The sequence below is a fragment of the Gymnoscopelus microlampas genome (genome assembly GCF_963454915.1).
Source record: "Gymnoscopelus microlampas genome assembly, chromosome: 17".
Classification (NCBI taxonomy): domain Eukaryota; kingdom Metazoa; phylum Chordata; class Actinopteri; order Myctophiformes; family Myctophidae; genus Gymnoscopelus; species Gymnoscopelus microlampas.
This window is the reverse complement of record NC_139954.1, coordinates 25,115,897-25,137,971: the sequence shown is the minus strand read 5'-3', so window position 1 is coordinate 25,137,971 and position 22,075 is coordinate 25,115,897. Positions and strand designations below refer to the sequence as shown.

General features: G+C 41.2%; 2 protein-coding genes across 2 annotated transcripts in view; one reads left to right on the top strand and one right to left on the bottom strand.

Annotated features, from left to right (window-relative positions):
• Positions 1-1,628: 1,628 nt before the first annotated feature.
• Positions 1,629-3,480, bottom strand: LOC311064722 (multivesicular body subunit 12B-like). Its single transcript, XM_084084646.1, has one exon. It carries the CDS (start codon positions 3,089-3,091, stop codon positions 2,201-2,203), a length of 891 nt encoding a protein of 296 aa, XP_083940772.1. The 5' UTR covers positions 3,092-3,480; the 3' UTR covers positions 1,629-2,200.
• Positions 3,481-5,182: 1,702 nt separating this feature from the next.
• slc35a5 (solute carrier family 35 member A5) overlaps positions 5,183-22,075 on the top strand; it is a 17,498-nt gene continuing 605 nt past the window's right edge. The window contains exons 1-10 of the mRNA XM_084084988.1: positions 5,183-5,278; positions 6,473-6,652; positions 6,933-7,031; positions 7,124-7,257; positions 7,723-7,790; positions 8,570-8,758; positions 9,646-9,846; positions 10,082-10,209; positions 10,815-11,083; positions 21,549-22,075. The exon at positions 21,549-22,075 is cut by the window's right edge and continues 605 nt beyond it. Coding sequence (XP_083941114.1) covers positions 6,526-6,652; positions 6,933-7,031; positions 7,124-7,257; positions 7,723-7,790; positions 8,570-8,758; positions 9,646-9,846; positions 10,082-10,209; positions 10,815-11,083; positions 21,549-21,617 — 1,284 coding nt within the window. The 5' untranslated portion in view covers positions 5,183-5,278; positions 6,473-6,525 and the 3' untranslated portion in view covers positions 21,618-22,075. The remainder of the gene's footprint in view (positions 5,279-6,472; positions 6,653-6,932; positions 7,032-7,123; positions 7,258-7,722; positions 7,791-8,569; positions 8,759-9,645; positions 9,847-10,081; positions 10,210-10,814; positions 11,084-21,548) is intronic.

The following is a 22,075-nucleotide window of genomic DNA, read 5'->3' as shown; positions in this document are numbered from 1 at the left end:
TGATCAAAATACTTAAGTCTAGAAATCATACAAACAATAAATGAGTATATGTGGTTAACCCATGCATGTAACAGTATTTAATGATAGCTCAGGTGGATAGTAGATTAAATTAAAATGATTTTGCTAAACATTTTCATTTCTTAACATATCAGCACAAACAAATGGTCAAGACAGCGCATGTACAGTACAGTAAAGGGTTTTTGAACATTGGTAGGTGCTGAAGACAATACTGGAGGCATGAAAATAAAGGTTAATTAATGTAAACTGAAGATGACTGACCAGAAAACTAAGGTTTGCTGCAGTCAAAGCTAAATGAAATGAAATGTAGGAGCTGCAGTACATTTGGATACAGGTTCAAAAGAATCCTAATACATTAGCTGTGTTTCATCATTGCACGATTACTATGAAATGTGTAAAAAGGTAGGTTGCTGCATACAACGATAAGAATGTCAGGGCAATGCATTTTACACTTGAGTTTGTTATTTTTATTCCACCTTTCTTATTCTACAGCTCCTCAAAAGTATATTAGCATGCTTCAAGTGTCAAAAGAAAGGTAATAATCTAGTTTCAAAATATCCAGGTTATTCTCAAAGCCTCTCTAGTCTCTAAATTAGCTGCAACCTGTCATTCTACAATCAGCAAGAACCTAATTTGGATGCTACTGTACCGGAACCATTCAGAGGTTCATCAAATTATAAAATGTATTTTCAATGTGCACATTTGGAAGAATTATATTTTAACAGATAAATTCACATAAAAATTACGTTATTCACGTTTACAACATAACAGTGGGCAAATGTTAATTCGTAAAATGAAAACGTATAATATTTTGTTAAAACTCAGTACTGTCAATAATCAAATGTTTCCTATTCACCCATAAAAACAGCTCCACTGGCAAACTGGCTCTTTAGGAAAACGAAGATGCCACAAGACATCACATTAGTGTGGGTAAAGAAAAACACACTAAAACAAATACAACATTTGCAGTTTTGAAAATGCTGGCAAAAAGCAGAACAATCTACTGTTGTAAATGCTAGAATTAACGGCAAAATAGTGGTATCCAATAGAACCATCTTTACAGAGTGTCCTAGAAATGCTTGCTTAGCCTACCCTATTTTTTTTTTACAGTACTTATGGGTCTGTTTAAATCCATGGGCATGGCTCAGACCAGAGTGATAAGAGTGGTATATAGAATACTAGTTGCGGCAAATGAAAGCACAAGGAAAAGACTAAATAACAGTGCACTCACAATAACACCAGTATATTATAATATTGATTGATCAACAATGATCATTATTAGCCAAACGTACACTTTTTATGTTGCTTTACCTCCCATTTTCCTATGGATTTGATCTCGAGTACTAGTTAATGACTAAATACAGACCAGCAGCTAAAGCAAAGTAGAGCAAAAAATAAAGTAAATACTTCTACTCTCACAACCTCAAACAGTCGATAAAAAAAAGTAGGAAAAGGTCATATCCGATAATCCAACCGGAGGCCATTTGCTGCATGTCATCCTCTCTTTCTCCCGCCTTTCCTCTCTCTCTCTGCTGTCACTATCAAACTTTTTAAAAGGAAAAATATGCGACTGATTTTGTCCTGCTCCCAAAAATATAAAATTTTACTCAGAATTTACTCAGAAACAAAATGATCACGTTTGCACACCAGTGGGAACAGAACTTCAGTTCCTTAATATTAAGAACAAATGGATCTTGTGGAGTGAATGGGTGAATCTTCTTTCACACTCGCCTTGAGCATGATGGATCTGCACTGTCCCAGAATGAGTCCTACATCCATCCAGTTTTAAAACCCAAGTGTTTAGTGGTTAACGGTTGACCTACGCAGTACAGCGGGGGTCTTGAAATTGTTTTGTATTCTTTTCCAATTTAAAGTTGTCCCTTGTAATTGTAACAGTTTCCTCCGGTATATTTGAAGAGTACAGAAACGTCACAGAGAAGACACTATAACATGTTTTGAAACATGGAAGGGAGCTTCTTTCACCTCCTCTTTATGTCATGGTACAGAAACTTTAAGGGCAAGGTACAACCTTATTTTACTAAACTAAATGAATGAAAATAAAATGGAGTCTGTGTAGAAAGGAGGAGTTCGCTCATATAGCAGGGTAGCTGGTTACTTTTCTGTGTATTTATTGGTTGGTGGTCAACTCAGTAGTCGATGAAAGGGATGGGTAAGTTGTTTCTTAGGCCTCAGAACTCATGGGGGTTCGTGTGGGACTGGGAGGGAGACGAGCTGCCGCACTGTGCTCTGTGCGGAAACTGTAATCATATTCTTTTTCAATCTCATCTAGTGACTTGATTGTAATGCCCATCAGATCCACTTGCTGCAGGTCACTTGAGGCACAGGCAAACTTCTCGGAGATCATGAAAGGCACTCCATCCATTGCTGTGATGGCATAAAGATTGGAGTTTTGGTGCTCATAGTCTGGCCTGGTAGCATTCTTGCCTCTGAAACTGGCTGGGAGGGTCATGGATATATGCTTAGGCATGGGGGTGGCAGCGTTTTGGGCTGGAGTCGAGGTGGAGTTGGTGTTCTGGACGTTGTTGGTGGTCGGAGTGGGCCCAGCAGAGTCCTGGGCCCGGGGAACATTCCCCATGCGATACCAGATCCCCATGTTGTTGAGCTCCCCGATGAAGGTGTACTGTGGCGGGGCCTGCTTGGACCTCCCCAGGATACGGATGTTGCAGATGGCCGCCTCCGTGGAATCCCGTGGAATGAACTTAATACACAGCCTCTTTCTGCGGAAGGCCTGCTCCTGCGTGTCAACGGTCTCCTGGATAGGGATGAACCCCACAGGCAGGGTGTCTTTGATGTCGATCAGTTTCATGTCCACCAGAACGTTACCTAAATGGCTGTTCTCCTTGGAGAAAGCCCTTGTGAAGCACAGGTATCGCGTCACTTTGGACTTGAAAAGGCCATCTTTCCACAGATCGGCGTCCAGGCCATCCGTCGTCGTACAGACCACATCGTAGCCGGTGGGCGCCCTGTTCCTGGAGGCTACGACCCCCACCCCGGTGATGGGGTCCATGGGCATCTCTGGCAGAGCCTCGGAGAGCTCGCGGACCTCGGGCATCTTGGCACACGGCCAGACGAACAGCCGATTTAGGACACGCAGTAAGAGCAAATAAAACAAGATCTCCGTTCTTCGTCCTTTGGTTGGGACGTCCTTTCTTAAAATAATGTAATGGTTGTGGAGAATGGACGTCTCGCAGACAGTAGCCAGCCGATAGATAGATATCTCTATATAGGCCTATATGTTACTCCGTCGCTGTAACTGATGACGTAAGACGGTGGGTCTGACCGCGTAGAGTATAAGAATGGAATATTTTCGGGACTGGTCATTAAAAAAAGTCAAAACATGGTCAATTTCGGCACGTTTGAGTCATACATTTACAACTAGCGGTTTTAGTGTTTACTTCCATTTTATTTATTACGGCTAGCTCTGGTTCACTTCCGCTCAGAGTCAGACCCAGTGTTGCCAGATTGGGCGAGAGAAATAAGTAGCCAGGTCTATGATTACAAGCACCAAAGAAGCGACCACTCTAACCTTTATACATTGGCTATTTGAAGATATCAGATCTACAAGCTCACACACGCGTCACAATGCGAGATCTAGATCTGCTATTTTCAAAGATAAATCTTGGGGAAAAGTTCAAATGTAGCCAAATCCACTTTGAATGATTTTCAAAATCCACAAAACCTTTTATGGGGGTCTCTGGCACAAAATAGTTTCAGAAGGTTGGGTCTACAAATATTAATTTTGGGGACGTTGACGTGAAAATGTTTGAGAACCACTGGTTAAACAACATCAGGAAACAAGCCCAAATAAGCAACTACACTTTAGAAACAGGCCCAAAAAACTACAACCAGCAACTACCAATATTTACAAGCGATTTTACAGAAAAACAAGCCCAAAGTCGCTTAAATATAAGCAGACATGGCAACCCTGGTTTAGACCGGACATTACCTCACTCTCGTTGTCTAGGGCGGAGTCTAGATCCCATATGGCGAAGGGACAGCCAGGCTGTGATTGGTTGGTTAATTGGTTGTCAGGCAACCTGCCGACACAAAGGAAACGTCAGACATATCATAACATAATTGTTTAGAAAGCAAATAGTATAATATTACTGGAGAAAACAGTTTTTAGTCATGAATGATGTTGGTTTTTCTCTTTGATATCTTGGAGAGGTAGCTTTTAACGCCACGACCTCTGTAGAGACAACTTAACTTTACAGTGGTGGAAGAAGTACACACATTTCTCTACTCAAGTAAAAGTATGAGTAGACGAAGTGGTTAATTTAAAATTTGTAATAATATTCAAAATATACAAAGTAAATAGTAACTAAAGTTGTCAAATAATGCTAGTGGAGTAAAAGTACAACATTTGCCTCTGAGATGTAGTGGAGTAGAAGTAAAAGTATTGCAAATTGGAAATACTCCAGTAAAGTAAAAAATCCACCACTGCTTACCATGAGTTTACTGTCACGCACCAGATTTGACAACTAAACACACACAAATACTATTACATTAAGTTAACAAAGTATACATAAGGAGTAAAAAGATACAATAAAAGATCAACATTACATTGGTCAGAAATACTGAGGGATTTCAGTGGTTGCCGGGAGAACCAAGTAGCCAATCACTGCACGGCTGTCCCTTCTGGCTATGGGAAGCAAGACTGATAACTTCTGTAGAGCGCGTGCGCGCATACAGAATAAGCAGGGTTGCCATGTCCACTTATTATAAGCGACTTTGGGCTTATTTTTCTGTGAAGTTCGGTAGGTTGCGTTTTTTGGGGCTCGTTTCTAAAGTGTAGTTTCTTATTTGGTCTTGTTTCCTACTAGTATTTAAACCAGTGGTTCTGAAACATTTTAATGTCAATGAACCCCAAATTAATATGCATTTGTCCCTTCTTTCTACAGTCTATGATTTGTCCACAGACCCCCCACATGAAAATATTTTGTGCAAGGGACTCCCCCCAATTTGTTTTGTGAAAATATTTCAAAAATGTCCCAAAATTGCGCTATTTTTCCCCCCAAGATTATTTTTCTCTTTAAAAAAGAAAAAAAGCAGATTGCAGCCTCGTAGATTGGCTATTTTCAAATTGCCGTAGCCCATCACTTCTTTTGGGCTTGGTTTCATAGACCTGGTTCCTTATTTCTCTCACAAAATCTGGCAACACTGAGAACAACCAGGAAACGTCATACAACAAACAATGTATCTGCATCAATGTCTTGTAGAAACAGCTGGATACTGAAATGTAAGTTTATTTAATCCAAGCATTTCGCCTTTGCAATGTGAAGATCTCCTCGCTATATGATCTGACCACAGACAATGTGTGACTTATTGAAGAGCTGGGCGTTTTGTTTGGTCATTTTCAGACTCTGTGATTGTCTTGTTTTGATTATTATTCTTATAGGTGTCAGTTTAATCTGTGAAAATGATGTTGCATCTTTCAGTTGTTATAACAGTATATCAGACAGATAGGTACGTGTTTTGTGACTGAGTTCTTTCCATGATAATGTACTGTAAACATGCACTTACTGCAGGCAGGTGTATGCTTGTTTTATGTGTGTGTGTGTGTGTGTGTGTGTGTGTGTGTGTGTGTGTGTGTGTGTGTGTGTGTGTGTGTAAATATATATATATATATATATATATATATATATATATATATATATATGTGTGCAACATACCATTAAGACACAAATGTCCTCTAAATCCTACCATGTTGCTATTTTAGCTAATTATTAAAAAATATATAGCAAACTTATGTTGCTATATTTTTCGGAAATAATATTTTTGAATAGCCAAAGAAATCTAAAATGACACAGATGCTTTCCTGGTCTCAATAGGTTAATAATACAACAATATACACCCTCAGCAGTGCTAAGTAACATTGTTACTATTCACTGACTCTACCACCTACAGTATATTCATGGCATACTACATTGCTATTTTAAACAACAGTATGATAGGCCCTACTATAACTATATTTGTAATGTTTATAATGATTATTACTATTCTCATATTATACGATGAGGATGGAGACCACACATTTCGAATGAACACACACAGTTGAAAGCATACGTTCACTTTCCCATTTTGTGATTTCAATCACTTTGGACTTATATCCTAGAGATGGCTAAGAGACTTGAGATTGAAAGTCTCACTAAGAACTGATTGAAAATAACTTTGTACTTGATATTTAAAGTCATTAAAAAAAACATTTTATAAGTCATATTTATAAATTCCAAATATTATCAAAGTATTCCGCAGCACCCCTGGACTGCCATCACGGCACCCACTTTGAGAAACCCTGCTGTACTGTGTGGATTCTGGTCAAGTGCACCTTACTAGGGTGGACAGGACGGGCCGGTGCTTTAATTTAATGTTCATATCATATACCATGACAGTAGTACATCAGAAGGCTGTGTTTGTGCTTTCCCTGTGTTAGCGTGGCTTTGAATGTGAGAGGATCGAGCCTCCAGCCCTGTCCCAGCTGCAGCCATGGTCTGCTGCCGTCCCTGCTCCAGGCTGTGCTCCCGCTCGTCTGCCTACACTCTAGCACTTGGCCTGGGCTTCGTCACCTTGGGGACTAGCCGCATCCTGCTGCTCAAATTCTCTGCCAATGCAGGTGCCTAAAAGACACTTAGGCAGATAGCGTTACAATTGAGTGTAAATATGGCATTACAATTGAGTGTAAATATGGCAGTTTATCTCTTTATAAACCTGTGAAGTTAGACATCTGCTCCTTTTGTTCTTATTCATTGTCAGTAACATAACATTTACAAGTGCTGTTTTCTCTAAAAGTCACATTGACGCCTGTGTCGAAGTTTGAAGTGCATTCCATCTTCTTGTTAACTGAGTGCTTCTTGTTAACTGACTGTGTTTCTTTCTTAATGGTCTGTGTGCAGAGAATCAGTATGACTTCCTCCCTGCATCTGTCAATCTGTTGGCTGAGGCGCTCAAACTGCTTTTCTGTCTGGTCATGTCACTCAGGGTCATAGTTCGAGGTAAGGCTCCCATTGATAAAAGGGACAGCTGTGTGTTTACATTGGTAAATTTGTGTGTGATCGTGTCACTGACTGTTTTTCTTTCTCCACAGAGGGCCGCTCATGCAAAGACCTGGGCTTTTCCTCCGGTCCGTCCTTCCTCCGTTTCCTTAAGTGGTCTGTCCCTGCCTTCCTCTACTTCCTGGACAACCTCATCATCTTCTACGTCATGACATACCTGCAGCCGGTGAGTTATTTACCAGCAACAACAATAGGTTCTATGTACACCTGTTGTGTACACACATAAGTATGTTGTAAATCTGGATTGTCACTGTCCATTCAACACTTTGTTTTATGATTAATGCTCAACTAAGCCTAACAATCTGTGTGTTTTTCTGGACACCTAAACAAAATGTTTTTCATATTTAGCTTGAATTGTGGCCCCTGAAATAGCTACACAAATAGGTTTTTAGAATGGCTTCTCAAGCTTTACTTTTACACATATTGTTGTGTGATGTCAGAGAGTCTTGAGCCACGAATCACCCAAGTCCTGATGACAACTTAACCAAAAGCCTTTGTTGCCAGTTTTATACCAGGTTTTGGAAGTCCCATCTTTGATGTTCTATGCACTGTGTTGTTGTTCTACTGCTGCAGCAGTAGGTAAGCTCCACAATCAGTATTTATTATCTTTAAACCCTACCCTCCTCCACAGGCCATGGCGGTGTTATTCTCCAACTTTGTCATCCTGACCACAGCCATACTGTTCAGACTGGTACTTAAGTGAGTGTTATGTTCAGTTCTTTTGTGGTTGGACAACGGAGGCCTTCATATCTGTGTGTACCTGATAATAAAAACATAAGTGACGAGGTGACTGCGTCATTCAGTCGGTGCACTTTGCTGCATCCCCCATTTTGTTTTGGTAATAAAGCCTAGAGGCCGTAGGTCTGATAGTTTGTAATAAATGTATGTAGTACATAGTTCTCTATCAATGTTATTATCCTTTGATTAAAAACGGTCACATGCAGTGATGGAAGAAGTACTCACATGTTTTACTTAAGTAAAATAATCAGTACTGCAATTAAAAAAATACTCTGTTACAAGTAAAATTCCAGTATTCAAAAGGTTTGTAAAAGTAAAAGTACAGGTATTGGCATCAAAATATACTTAAAGTACCAAAAGTAAAAGTACTCATTGTGCATGTGTCCCATTTCACAAGTGGAAAATGTATAAAAACATTTTGAAAATAGCCGATCTACAAGCTCACAACAATGTCGCATTGCGAGCTTGTAGATCGGCTATTTTGAAAAGGCCGAAATATATATAGGGCTGAAGTGGTTAATGTATGTTTTATAATTATAATCAAAAGTAACTAGTAACTAAAGTTTTCAAATAATTGTAGTGGAGTAAAAGTGCAATATTTGGTATTAGAAGTACAAAGTATAGAACATTGGAAATACTCCAGTAAAGTAAAAGTGCCTCAAAATTGTATTTAAGTACAGTACTTGAGTACATGTTACTTTACACCACTGGTCACATGTGTTTCCTCTTCCTAACACCAGGAGGCGATTGTCCTGGGTCCAGTGGGCAGCTTTGGTCGTCCTCTTTTTGTCCATCGTCTCCCTGACGACGGGGTCAGGGGCCAGCCAGCACTCCATAGCTATGCCAGGTCTCCGCTCCTCCCCCCTGTCTCCCCCCTCCAACTCCTGCCTGCTCTACACACAACTGCTGGATCAGATGAGAAACAGCAGGTATGGCAGTGATAACGAAAAAGATGAACGGATTTGTGCGTTGTACCCACATGATTAAGTATTTTATTGACATTTGTAAAAGTACAGCAGCACAACGGCTAAAAACGCCAAATGGATGAGACACAAAAAAGCCAAAGGCTTGTTTCCATTGTGGTCCATTAAACATTCAACATTCAAACAACTGGACAGACGACAGTGAAACAAACAACGGTACAAAATATAAAATATAATGTACAGTTTAAAGCGATTCATGATATGTTCTGATCACAAATGCGTTGCTCACACTAATTTGCCATTTTAACATCTCTCCCTCTCTCTCTCTCTTTCTCTTGCTCTGACACACACACACACACACACACACACACACACACACACACACACACACACACACACACACACACACACACACACACACACACACACACACACACACACACACACACACACACACACAAATAGCATGTGTTTAGTTTTTACACACCTGACAAGAGGGAGAAAGAAAAATAAAGCGAGCAAATGGGAGAAAGGAAAGGACATCGTATTGCTACAGTATTTCATATGTTTAGAGTATACAATATATGAATACAATATAATAGGTTGTGCTATGGAAAATGTAAACTATCTCTATCCTCGATTTGATATCTGTCACCTTCTGTCACTGTTGGCCCAGTCTGCTGTTTATATCCCATATCCCAGAGGGAACATGACAATAACGCTGCTGTGAAACAGAATCGGTCCCGGCTTGGTCCAGTTTTATATCATTGCAAATTCTGTTGCAAGTTGCTACTCGTTGCGTTGGGAATCACTGGTGTGGGAAGCCCTTAACGGGTTTTGCTGTGTATCCGTTCACCTTTTTGTCTGACATGTTTCTGCCCCCTGCGTCCCAGTGCCAGTGAGTCGTGGGTGTCGTCCCTCCCAGGACAGGCCTGGAGGGACAAGGTGGTGGAGAGGCTTCGCTCGCTGGGGGTGGGTCACGTCCTGCTCCTCCTGCAGTGCTTCATATCCGCCATGGCCAACATCTACAACGAGAAGATCCTCAAGGAGGGAGACCAGGTCACGGAGAGCATCTTCATCCAGAATAGTAAACTGTGAGCATCCGGTTCACCAATGTGCTCTGTTATACGATGGCATCACGGACCAAGAATAGCAGATCTATAAGACCTATAAGTGGGCTTATAGACTGGCTGTTTTTGGTGTGTAACACAGTTGCATGATGAAGTATAAATCAGTCTTAACGGCTTGACGACATCAGGCAGTGTTGATGGTAGATGATTGTGATCACTTAGAGATGGCTAATGTGGATAATCCCGTTCTATTTTGTAGGTATATATTTGGCTTGGTGTTCAACGGTCTGACCTTGGGGTTGGGCAGGGAGGCACGGGGACTCACCCTGCACTGCGGCCTTCTCCATGGGCATAACATCTACTCCCTGGGGCTGGTGCTGGTCACTGGTAATTACAGTCTCAAAACAAGAATAACATAACCATAACTATCAAGTAATGATATTAAAGGACAATTTCGGACTAGCCTTTTCCTTACCTTTATATGATGTTATTATGTCCTAGGACGAGTGGTACAGTAGAGAATTCAGCTTGTAAACACGACGGCGGCCCATTTGGGACAAAAACACTGTGGTTACTGGTTAGGTTTCTGTCAATATGACCGTCAGATATCAACAAAAACAAAAAATTAAATTAGATTAAAATATGCGATCTAGCGCACGGATCGTCCGCTCGGGTTTTTAGCTGCGGTGGACTCGGGATGGAGTTATGAAAATATTCTACTGTAACACTTGTCCTAGGACATAATAACATCGTATAAGGTAAGGAAAAGGCTAGTCCGAAATTCTCCTTTAATAAATGTTAGCTTGATAAAGTGTGCTGAATTATCTGTGCTAATCTGTAATTCAACAGCATCCGGGCTTTGCATTTAACATTTGAGAAAGTAATCGTACACCATACTAGTATCAGTATTTACTGAAACCATACAAGTCCTGTACCTTACAGTAGAGTTTTGGTTCTTAACCGCTCCCAAATATCTTCTATCTTGTCTTCAGCCGCCCTGGGTCTATCTGTGGCCTTCATCCTGAAGTTCAGAGACAACATGTTCCACGTGTTGACAGGCCAGATCACCACCGTGCTGGTGACCACCCTCTCCCTCTTCCTCTTTGATTTCCGCCCCTCTCTGGACTTCTTCCTGCAAGCCCCCATTGTGCTGCTGGCTATCTTCATCTACAACGGCAGCAGGCCCAAGGACCTGGAATACAGCCTGCAGCAGGAGAAGCTCCGTGTCATCAATGGAGAGGTGTTTGAGCGCTCGAGAGGGGTGAGCAACGTAGGGCTGTCACACTCAAGAAAGTGTACTTGACGATTAATTGTCACACAAATCGAGTGATTAACAATTTGAATTGTGTTATTTGGCATTGAACACTTGAACAAATTTGTACAGAGCAGATAAGACGAATAACTTCCAATATACAAAGAAATGATGAGCAATGGCCAGTACCATATAATCAAAATGATTAATGTACTATGGCCAAAATAGGCCATATTTAATCATTTCTACTTATAAAATGTATTTAAAAATCGTGGAAATAGCCCATATACAAGCTAGTAATTTCCGCAATTTTTGAAAATGTAGGAACACGATTATGCAAAATAATTGTGACTATCTCAAATCATTGCGATTAGGTGATTATTTAATAATTGTGACAGGCCTAACATACGCACAAATTTAAAAGCTTATTTTCCCTTTTTGCACGCCTTTCACAGTCCCCCCCCCACTACATTAGGACACACAGACCTAGCTTTGTGTGTAAACCCTGGGGCTCAATTCTGTGTAATGTGATTTCTTCAGTGGGGAAAGAAACCTGATTCCCTTCAATGAAAACAGCATTTAAACTCATACCTCGCTTAACTTGATTTGGTTAACGCAGTGAATTTCGTCGGGGAGAGAGAGTTATTAGACGGAGCTGATCTGTAAAAGGGGCTTGTGAGGACACTGACCTTGAGTCCGTATTGCTTCTTGGCAGCTTTATTACCTGCATCTTGCCATAACAACAATATTTTTGTGTGAATGGTATGGTTTTACTGGAACCTCTTTAAAAGTGTATTGTGTAAATTCAGAATGTATCGTTGGCATTCTAAAATTTCGATTTGGCAAAAGACCAGTCATGTGTCAAATGTTTGGAGGCTTTGTAAATGTGCCTGTTAAAAATTAGCACAACCCTGATATGAAGGCTCCCCCCACTTTTCTGTTATTACGGTAGTAAATCCTCCAACTCGGGACCCTGTGCAGCATCGGGGTCTGGAACTCTACATTGTTGCTGTCATGCCGCAGTGTGTCCACGTAGGTGGTGCACCCGCTCCCCTCCTTGGTGTATCTTAGGTTGGCTCCCGCAGTATCAGTGGGCTTATCATCAGTTCGACCTCGACCGTGTCGGGTGGAAAGAGAGAGGAGAGTGACGGAGGGACGAAGAGAAAGATGGGGAGAGAGATACACGTAAAAGCAACTATACCAACAACACTAAAAAAAAAACTATCACAGCAATAACAATAATACAAGTAGTAGCAACAACAGTAGCAGGAACTAGGACGGCAATTACCAAAATACAAGTAGTAGCCACAGCAGTAGTAAGAGCTATCACAGCAATAACAATAATACAAGTAGTTGCAACAGCAGAGCTATGGCAGCAATGATAATAATAGCAGTTATAAAAGCAGTATAATATAATAACAATAATAGTAAATATAATTGTGTAATATAATATATAATGGTATGATAATAGTATAATAATAATAATAATAATCTTAAAATAATGTATAATGGTATAATCTAGGGTTCGGAACTATGCACTGTCGTTTCCACATTCAGTGCAGTCGGTGTGTTGTCGTTCCCACGTTCAGTTCAGTCGGTGCGTTGTCGTTCCCACATTAAGTGCAGTCGGTGTGTTGTCGTTCCCACATTCAGTGCAGTTGGTGCGTCATCGTTCCCACATTAAGTGCAGTCGTTTCGTTGTCGTTCCCACATTAAGTGCAGTCGGTGTGTTGTCGTTCCCACATTCAGTGCAGTCGGTGCGTTATCGTTCCCACATTAAGTGCAGTCGGTGCGTTATCGTTCCCACATTCAGTGCAGTCGGTGCGTTGTCGTTCCCACATTCAGTGTAGTCGGTGTGTTGTCGTTCCCACATTCAGTGCAGTCGGTGTGTTGTCGTTCCCACATTCAGTGCAGTCGGTGCGTTGTCGTTCCCACATTAAGTGCAGTCGGTGTGTTGTCATTCCCACATTCAGTGCAGTCTGTGCGTTGTCGTTGAGCGCACTGACCGACCCTACTCAGAAGCTAGGGTTGTCCAGTACGTTGAAATGAACACTGATTAAAACAACAATGGTGGAAAAAAATATAGCTAAATGCCTTCTTGACGAGGCTAAATGCATGCTAAACAAGGCAAATCGAAACGAGTGCTACTGCCAGTCATTGCTGCCAGTAAACTGTTAAACTGTCATGCTCTATGGAGAGACCTCGTCCGCAACTGGAGGACTGGATCTCTCCATGGTGATATACAATGGGACATCAATTGCCATTCTATAATGCGAGTGAATGGTGGTCAAATTGAGCTGAAACCTTGCCCAAAATATGGAGTCATTCGTCATAGACTGGCCACATGAAGTCTGAGATCCACATGGGAGACATGCCATTATTAGAACCTGTCTTAGTGTGTGTGTGTATTTATTTACCTTCATACCTACCTACTGTACCTACCTTTTTGGAAAATTGTCCTGCATTGACCACAAACAGTAGTGGAACTTTACTACATTCTGTGTTTATGATTTTTATTCGGCATTAATAGCAGGTTACAATAGTTATAGTTGCGGATACAATAAGACTCATGCCTTTTTCTTTTTCATATGTACAAAGACAGACAGTACAGTACAATTCACTAAACATAACGTTTAACACTTAGCTGGTTCAGAGTACAGGGCTGGTTCAGTTCGACACAACATTCAATTTTCCCCATACCCTCCCTCCCTCCCTCCCTCATGGGTCTTTAGTCCCCGTTCGTTTCACCACATGAAAATGAATAGATAAAAATAAAAATAAATAAAAAAGATCCTAAGAAAAAGAAAAACATTATGTTAAATCAGCAAAGTCCACAACATGTTATAAAGGGGAAAAGAGAAGAAAAAAAGAAAAAAGAAAAAAAAAAAACATAACCTAAGAATACTCCTTTCCCCCTCTTTCTCTCCCTCTCCCCTCCTCCCCAGTAGAAAGCAAAGTAGACAAAGGTAGGAAGACAGTGTGACGGCGTGAAGGGCAGGTGGGGGGGGGGGGGGGGTTTCCAGATCAGTGGAGGGGTTTTGTCACAGGCAACCTTATGTGGCCTCAGGTAGTCTCGTCAGATTGGTAAGATAGGTTATTATGGAGCCCCAGGCGGACATAAATCCACCTGGTGATCCTCTTAAGTCAAATTTAATTTTCTCTAGTTTCAGGAATAACATTACATCTTTCAGCCATAGATCTGGTTTCGGGGCACAAGGAGATTTCCACTCTAGGAGGATTTTCCTCCGTGCCAGCAATGTAAGAAAGGCAATACCATTCTGTGTTAATTTATTAAAAGTCTGATCTTTGGGCAGGACCCCAAAGATAGCAGTTACAGGGCTGGGCTGTAAGCTAATGTTAAACATTTGTGATAAGTGTCTAAATATAGTAACCCAGTAACTCTCCAAACGAGGACAAGACCAAAACATATGGGTTAGATTTGCCGGGGATGTTTGGCATCTATCACAGCTGTCATCCACAGTAGGGTATATTCTAGACAGTTTGGCTTTGCTATAATGAGAGCGGTGTAAGACTTTGAGTTGTATCAGGCTAAGTCGAGCACACGAGGTACTGCCATTCACTCGGATCTGAGCTTGATTCCAGATATCGTCTGTGATGGGTTCCCCAAGTTCCCCCTCCCACCCTGTTTTAATTCTATCCAGAGAGGTGACCCTTAAAGAGGATATAATGTTATAATTATAAATAGAAGACATGAGGCCCTTTACCTGCCTGGGAGCATCCAAGATAGACTCCACCCCTGATCTGGCCGGAATGTTAGGGAATGAGGGATTATATGTTCTGGCAAAATTGCGAATTTGAAAGTATCTAAACAGGTGAGAGTTTGGGAGTTCATATTTAGTTGCCAGTTCCCCGAAGTTAGCAAAAATTCCATCTATGTATAAATCCTTTAATTTAGAGAGACCCCGTCTATGCCACATGGAGTAACCTGGGTCTGTCCTTGCCGGGGCAAATAAGTGGTTGTTATTTATAGGGCTATAGAGGGATATTTCACGGAGGCCAAAGAAGGTTCTGAATTGAGACCATATCTGCAGTGTGGTTAAAACAATGGGATTGGAGGTTTGCTGATTAGGGGAAATAGGCAATTTAGTGGTGATTAACGCCAATAGAGATGTCTTGGGACAGGAATTTGCTTCAATTTGACACCAGTCCAGGTCAGGGTTGTGGGCCCAGCAAGTAATTTTAGAGATGTTAGCAGCCCAATAATAATACCTAAAATTAGGCAGGGCAAGGCCACCGTCATCTCTGTTTCTCTGTAGGTATTCCTTCTTTAATCTTGGAGTTTTTCCTCCCCATATAAAAGATGAGAGTAGTGTATCCAGTTTACCAAAAAAGGATCTGGGGATAAAAACCGGCAGAGCTTGAAATAAATACAGAAAACGGGGCAGAACATTCATCTTAACACAATTTACTCTCCCTGCCAGAGATATATTGATGATTCCCCATCTATGTAGGTCCAATTTAAGTTTATCAACAAGGGGTAAAAAATTATCTCTAAACAGCCCATCTAGAGTCCTATGGATGTGTACCCCCAGGTATTTAAAGCCAGAATCTGAGGTGCGAAAGGGCAGTGATCTATCTGGAATATGACGGGCCAAGTTATTTACTGGGAAACATTCACTTTTATTATAATTTAATCTGTAGCCAGAGAAGGTACCGAATCTGTTCAACAGCTCAATGATCTTTGGGGTGGTGGAAATTGGGTCGGATATGAATATCAATAGGTCATCTGCATACAGAGAGAGTTTGTATTCCATTCCCCATCTACGGATTCCCTGAATAAAAGGGGCTGACTTTAGGGCGATAGAGAGGGGCTCAATTGCAAGAGCGAACAGTAGGGGGCTTGCTGGGCAACCCTGTCTACAGCCTCTTGAGAGTGTGAGCATCTGAGAGTTCATCCCATTGGTGACAACGGAGGCTTTTGGGGCTGAGTAGAGAAGTGAAATCAAAGAAACCAGGTTGGAACCAAAACCAAACCTCTTGAGAACCTCCAGTAAGTAACCCCACTCGACCCTATCGAAGGCTTTCTCCGCATCCAGGGAGACCACCACCTCGGGGGTCTCCGAGGATGCGGGAGCGAGAATAACATTAAGGAGACGGCGAATATTCGATGAGGAATGGCGGTCTCTAATAAAACCTGTCTGGTCAGTCGAAATAATGTCGGCTACAACCGTCTCCATTCGTGAAGCCACAATTTTCGCAAGAATCTTATAGTCAGCATTTAAAAGGGATATGGGACGATATGAATTACAATTCAGTGGATCTTTATCAGGTTTTAGAATTAGGGAGATTGATGCTTCTGTGAGTGTTTGTGGTAGGGAGCCTTGGTCTAATGAATCACTGAACATATCCAATAACAGTGGAGCTAGTTTGTTAAAAAATAGTTTATAAAATTCAACTGGGTAACCGTCTGGGCCAGGAGCTTTCCCATTTTGCATCGTCGAAATTGAGTCGTTTATCTCACTCAGATTCAAGGGTTGTTCTAGAGTCTCGCGCTTAACAGGGTGGAGAGTCGGGAACTGGAGGTCCCCAAGAAAATTCATCATATCTGTGGTATCTACAGGGAACCGAGAGGAGTATAAGTCAGAGTAGAAGCTTTTGAACGTGTTATTGATATCGGCTGGGATAACTGTGCATGTACCAGATGGGGTCCTTATTTGAGGGATGTTTCTAGTTACACTCTCTTTCTTGAGCTGATGGGACAGTAAGCGGCCTGCTTTCTCTCCATGTTCGTACACGAGGCCTCTCGACCTCAGTAACAGTTTCTCGGTTTTCTCTGTTGTAAGTAAATTATATTGCATCTGTAAATTTAGCCTCTCTTTATACGTTTCAGGGGAAGGAAATGTTGAGTAGTCATTATCCAATTTTGTAATGTTTTCAATTAGCTGGTCCTGTTGCTTTTTCTTTAATTTATTATGCTTTGAGCAGTATGATATAATTTCACCACGGATTACGGCTTTCAAAGTTTCCCAGAGTAAGGATGGAGATACTAAGTCAGATTTATTGTTTAAAATAAATTCGTCAATTTTGTTTGAGATCAGTGAGCAAAAACTAGGGTCGTTTAATAATAAGGGGTTTAGTTTCCAGGGAGGACGAGGTTTATTTAAATTCGAAAAGTTAAGATCAAGCAACAGGGGGGCGTGGTCTGACATTACAATGGCTGAGTAGTCAACGTTTCTAACTGAGGGTAAAAAGAGCTTATCAATGAAAAAGTAGTCGATTCTAGTAAAAGTTTTATGGACATTCGAGAAAAATGAGAACACTTTTTTATCAGGAAATTGAAAACGCCAGGGGTCCACACATCCCACTTGACTCATAAATGATGATATGGCCTTAGCCATCTTGGAGAGGGGTCTTTTCTTTGAGCTTGATCTATCTAAAATTGGATCAATGGTACAGTTTGCGTCCAAAGATCAATTGATAAGAGTTCAGATCGGGCAGGAGAGAAATTATCTTATTGATAAAGGCTTCATCGTCCCAGTTAGGGGCGTAGATGTTTACCAAGAGCACTGGTGTATTAAAAAGACATCCGGAAACTATAATGAAACGACCATAAGGGTCAGAGATAATATCCTTTTTAGTAAATTGAACCTTTTTATGGATTAGAATGGCAGAACCCCGTGTTCTCGAGTCAAAGCCTGAATGAAAGATCTGACCCACCCAATGTGCCTTCAGTCTAGGTTGGTCCTTTACGGTCAGGTGCGTTTCCTGTAGGAAGGCAATCTCAGTTTTAAGATGTTTCAAATGGGAGAGAATACGCCCTCTCTTAACTGGGCTGTTCATTCCCCCAGTATTCCAACAGGTGAACCTCAGGGAGTCCCCCCCCCATCCGCACGCCACTATTGGTCAAATTAGACATAATTTTAGCCTAACTTAAATAAACAAATTTAAGAAGAGAGGAGAGGGAGAGAAAAAGAAAGAGAACAGGAGTGGGGAGCAATGCTGATAAAATATAGCTGGAGTAGTAATACTTAGTATACCAAACCAGCCCCAACAAAAGGATCAAATAAGCCATATGGTGATGAACAGGACCCAAAACCCCCCTCCCCCCAAAACAAAATACACATAGACAGTGACATGGACAGTATGAGAGGCATATGGTAAGGACCAATACCTGACCTTGTACCCCAAACATAAAACAGACAAACACATCAAACTAAACATGACTAGATTTAAAAACCCTAACATTAACCCTATTCCTAAGCCTGTCTTCTCCGCAAAGACTAGCTGCAGGACCCTAAACATTATGTCCTTCCGGTCGCACTATACTCTGAACCCTCTATCATAGTGAGGGCTCCTGAACATATAATATCAGGTATTGTGATAGGGCATGAGTTTCAAAGCTCCAGACAGTATAAATTACTTTGTTTTCAACTCCAGCTGTCCACACACCGTAGCACCCTCTCTGGGAGTGTATGGAAGTGGATGTGTGCGCGCGCACGTGTATATGCTCGTGTGCATGCACACATGTGTATGCATGCACACGGGCCTGAGGATATTGATTAATATGTGAAAAGAAAAAAAAATAATAAAAATAGAATAGAACAAAAAAAAAAAAAAAAAAAAAAAGTCTTACAACAATAATGGTTGAGCAGTGAAATATAGCCTTAAAGCTAAAAAAAATAAAATAAAAAACAAACACTAACAGTGATAAACAAAAAATAACTATTGTAATGGCTACAGTGCATACCAAGTGGCAGTACACAGCATCAAAAACAATTCCCACTAGAGCAGTTTTAAAGGTTATCATTAATAAGGTGAATAAGTCTTGAAAGGAATAGTAATAAAACCAGTATTAGTACCAATGATAATAAAACCAATAATTAATGATGGTATTGAGCGAGAATTTTAGCAACGGCAGTAATGATGGTGATAATCATGAAAGTAATACATGGATAGTGGAATACTGCTGTAGTTAGGCTTGTTTTACATCCATTTGTATTATGAGTATTTAGACAATGTTGAAAAAGAAAGCCTCCTGAAATTGGTGATGGTAGAGAACAAACATATTTATCAATGATAATATATAGCAATAATAATCATGGAAGTATTAAGTGGGTGATGAGATACTGCTGTAAATGTTATAAATACTTAAACCATGTTGATAAAGTAAAAAAAAACAAAAAAAAACAAAACTCTGATAGAAAGTGATAATAGAGAACAAACTTTAGCGATGTTAATAATAATAATAATAATAATAACAATAATCATAAAAGTAATTGATGGGTAGTGGAATATTACTGTGGAGCGGTTTGTCTTACATCCATTTGTAATGTAGGTAGGCTACTTAGACATTGTTGAAAGAGAAAGCCTCTGGTAATTAGTGATGGTAGAAAACAAACGTGTTTAACAATAATAATGTATAGCACTAATAATCATAAAAGTAATACATGGGTAATGCAATACTACTGTAGATATTATAAATGCTTTGACTTTGTTGAAAAATGAAAAATAGAGTAAACGACCTCCGGTAGAAAATTATGGTAGAGAGCAGATTCCAGCAGTGTCAGTAGTAGTAATAATAATCATACAAGTAATGAATGGATGTTGAAATGTTGCTGTAAATACGCTCATCTTACATCCATTTGTATTGTAAGTAGGATTTAAATGTTGTTAAAATGTATTCCATGGATGCAGACTTTTTGATTAGGGTGAAGGGTATTTTATCCTTCACTATTTAATCATTAACAATGTGTGTGTGTGTGTGTGCGCGCGCGTGTGTGCGTGTGTGTGTGTGTGTGTGCGCGTGTGCGCGCGTGCGTGTGTGTGCGCGCGCGCGTGTGTGTGTGTGTGTGCGCGCCCGCACACGCAAAAACAGGGTGCAAGTGGTGTAGGCGAAGGGAATGACTGTCTGGGAGCGCAAAGTTCGCTCTGTACCCCGCCGTACAGCGGGCCGCGCGCCGAGAGCGGGCAGCCCGCCGGACCACAGTACGCCGCTTCCACGGCGCGCTATGAGCCCGCAGGCCCACCAACCCCGGCGCGCGGTCCGCCGCACGACCGAGCACAGCTTCAGTTCAACTCACGCACAATATCCCAAGTTACAATTCACAGCGGCTCTCAAGAGAGCACCAACCAGTCATAGCAATGAACAGCTTTTTCCTTTTTTCTTTCCCCCCCCTCTCCTCCTCTTTTAACAGTAGAGCTAACATATTGGGGAGAGCCCCCATATATAATCACCACCAAAGCGCCTCCAATGAGGCGTAATGAGATGTAATCCTGATTGTTTAACAAGGGACTTACCTAACTAATAACGTACAAAGAAAGTAATAAAATAGATAGGAAACCTACGCAGACACCACTAGGGAAGAAGAGGAAAACAAAACAAAAAACCAACAAAGAAAAAGAGTGCATGGGAAAAAAGACCTCTTTCATTTGTCAAAATCACAAGTTCAAGCAACTAGCCTACTGAAAAGAAAAATATATAAATACAGATAGAAATGTATTGGCGTAAATAATAAGTCTCCCGTTACAGTAAGCAAATTGGACTTAAAGTTTTTCAAACAAAGATTGTTTGATTGGGTTGTAGGCGGCGCGTCGTTTGGCCGTGGCAACCGTCGTGTGTGGGTAGAATCGTAGCGGGGCCTCTCGGAACCGGCACTCATGTTGGCGGGTCCATTTCGAGGCCCTCTCCTTCTCCTGGAGATAGTGGAAGCAGACGACCATGGCTCTGGGTCTCGTTGGGTTCTTCTGGTCCGGTTTTCCTCCAGAGCGGTACACATAGTCCAGTGTGGGGGGAGTAGAGAAGACGTCTGTGCCCAGAGCTTCCATTAACAGCTCGGACACAAACTTGACTGGGTCAGGTCCAGTTTCGCTTCCCTCTGGGATACCAACTACTCTCAGAATCGGACGGTTGGCTTTAGTCTCCAAGCTTTCAATTCGATCCAGTAGTTCCTTATTCTGTGTTTGGAGGGACTTCACAATGGTCTCAGTAGTGTTGAGTTTCTCAAAGTTGTCGCCCACTATTGTCTCTGTTTTAGTTAGGCGATTGTCAAAGGCCAGCATTTGCTCTCCCAGCGATGCCACAGAGGCTTTCAAAGATTGTGTGGATTGCTGTATCAGCGTAGCCATATCATTTTTGAAGATTTCACGCTGTTTGTTTAGTAGCAACTCCAAGTCAGATTTGGTAACTGGATCACTCTGATTGAGTTGATCTGTCGCAGCTGCGGACGCCATGGGGGGTTGTAGTTTGCCGGCTGCTAGATGGCTTCTTGTTTCGATTTTCTGCTTTTGGTTGCTCATTTTGTATATGAGTCAAGCTGTCCAAAAGAATAAACTAGCAAGGCTGCTCAAGAGAGCCGCTATGAAAGAAAAAAAATAATTAGTTCAGGAGCCTCCACCTCGCGTGTGTGTGCTCCTCACGTCATCACCGGAACAAAAAAGTCTGTGTGTCTTTACGTGTGCCTGTGTGCCTGTTACGTGTGCCTGTTACTACATTCTCAGGTGTTTTGTGTTGTAGGATGGAGAGGAGCTGCAGAGACTGACAAAGCCCAACACAGACAGCGAATCAGAAGAGGAGTCTTTGTAGTGCTACATTAGAACATGACTATAAACAGCAACACCTGTGGTAACTGCAGGTGTGTTGACAGTAACACACACACACACACACACACACACACACACACACACACACACACACACACAAACACAAACAAACAAACAAACAAACAAACAAACAAACAAACAAACAAACAAACAAACAAACAAACAAACAAACAAACAAACAAACAAACAAACAAACAAACAAACAAACAAACAGAGAGTTAATCTACAATACAGTAGTTACTGTTACAGTATTGTAGGTGTGTAGTGTGTGTCAAGCTCTGTTGGCCTTGTGGGATTCCACTGGCATTGTGACAGAACTGTGAGTATTGTACATTATTCTGAAAATGTGCCTGTCTGTATATATGATCGCTGTAAATTGTAAAATGTGCTGTGAATTACTTGCATTGTTCGCTGTCACTGGACAGTTTGGAGCCAAAGGGA

Excerpts from the sequence above, each read along its gene's own strand:
- LOC311064722 (XM_084084646.1), bottom strand. The coding sequence starts at position 3,091 with ATGCCCGAGGTCCGCGAGCTCTCCGAGGCTCTGCCAGAGATGCCCATG.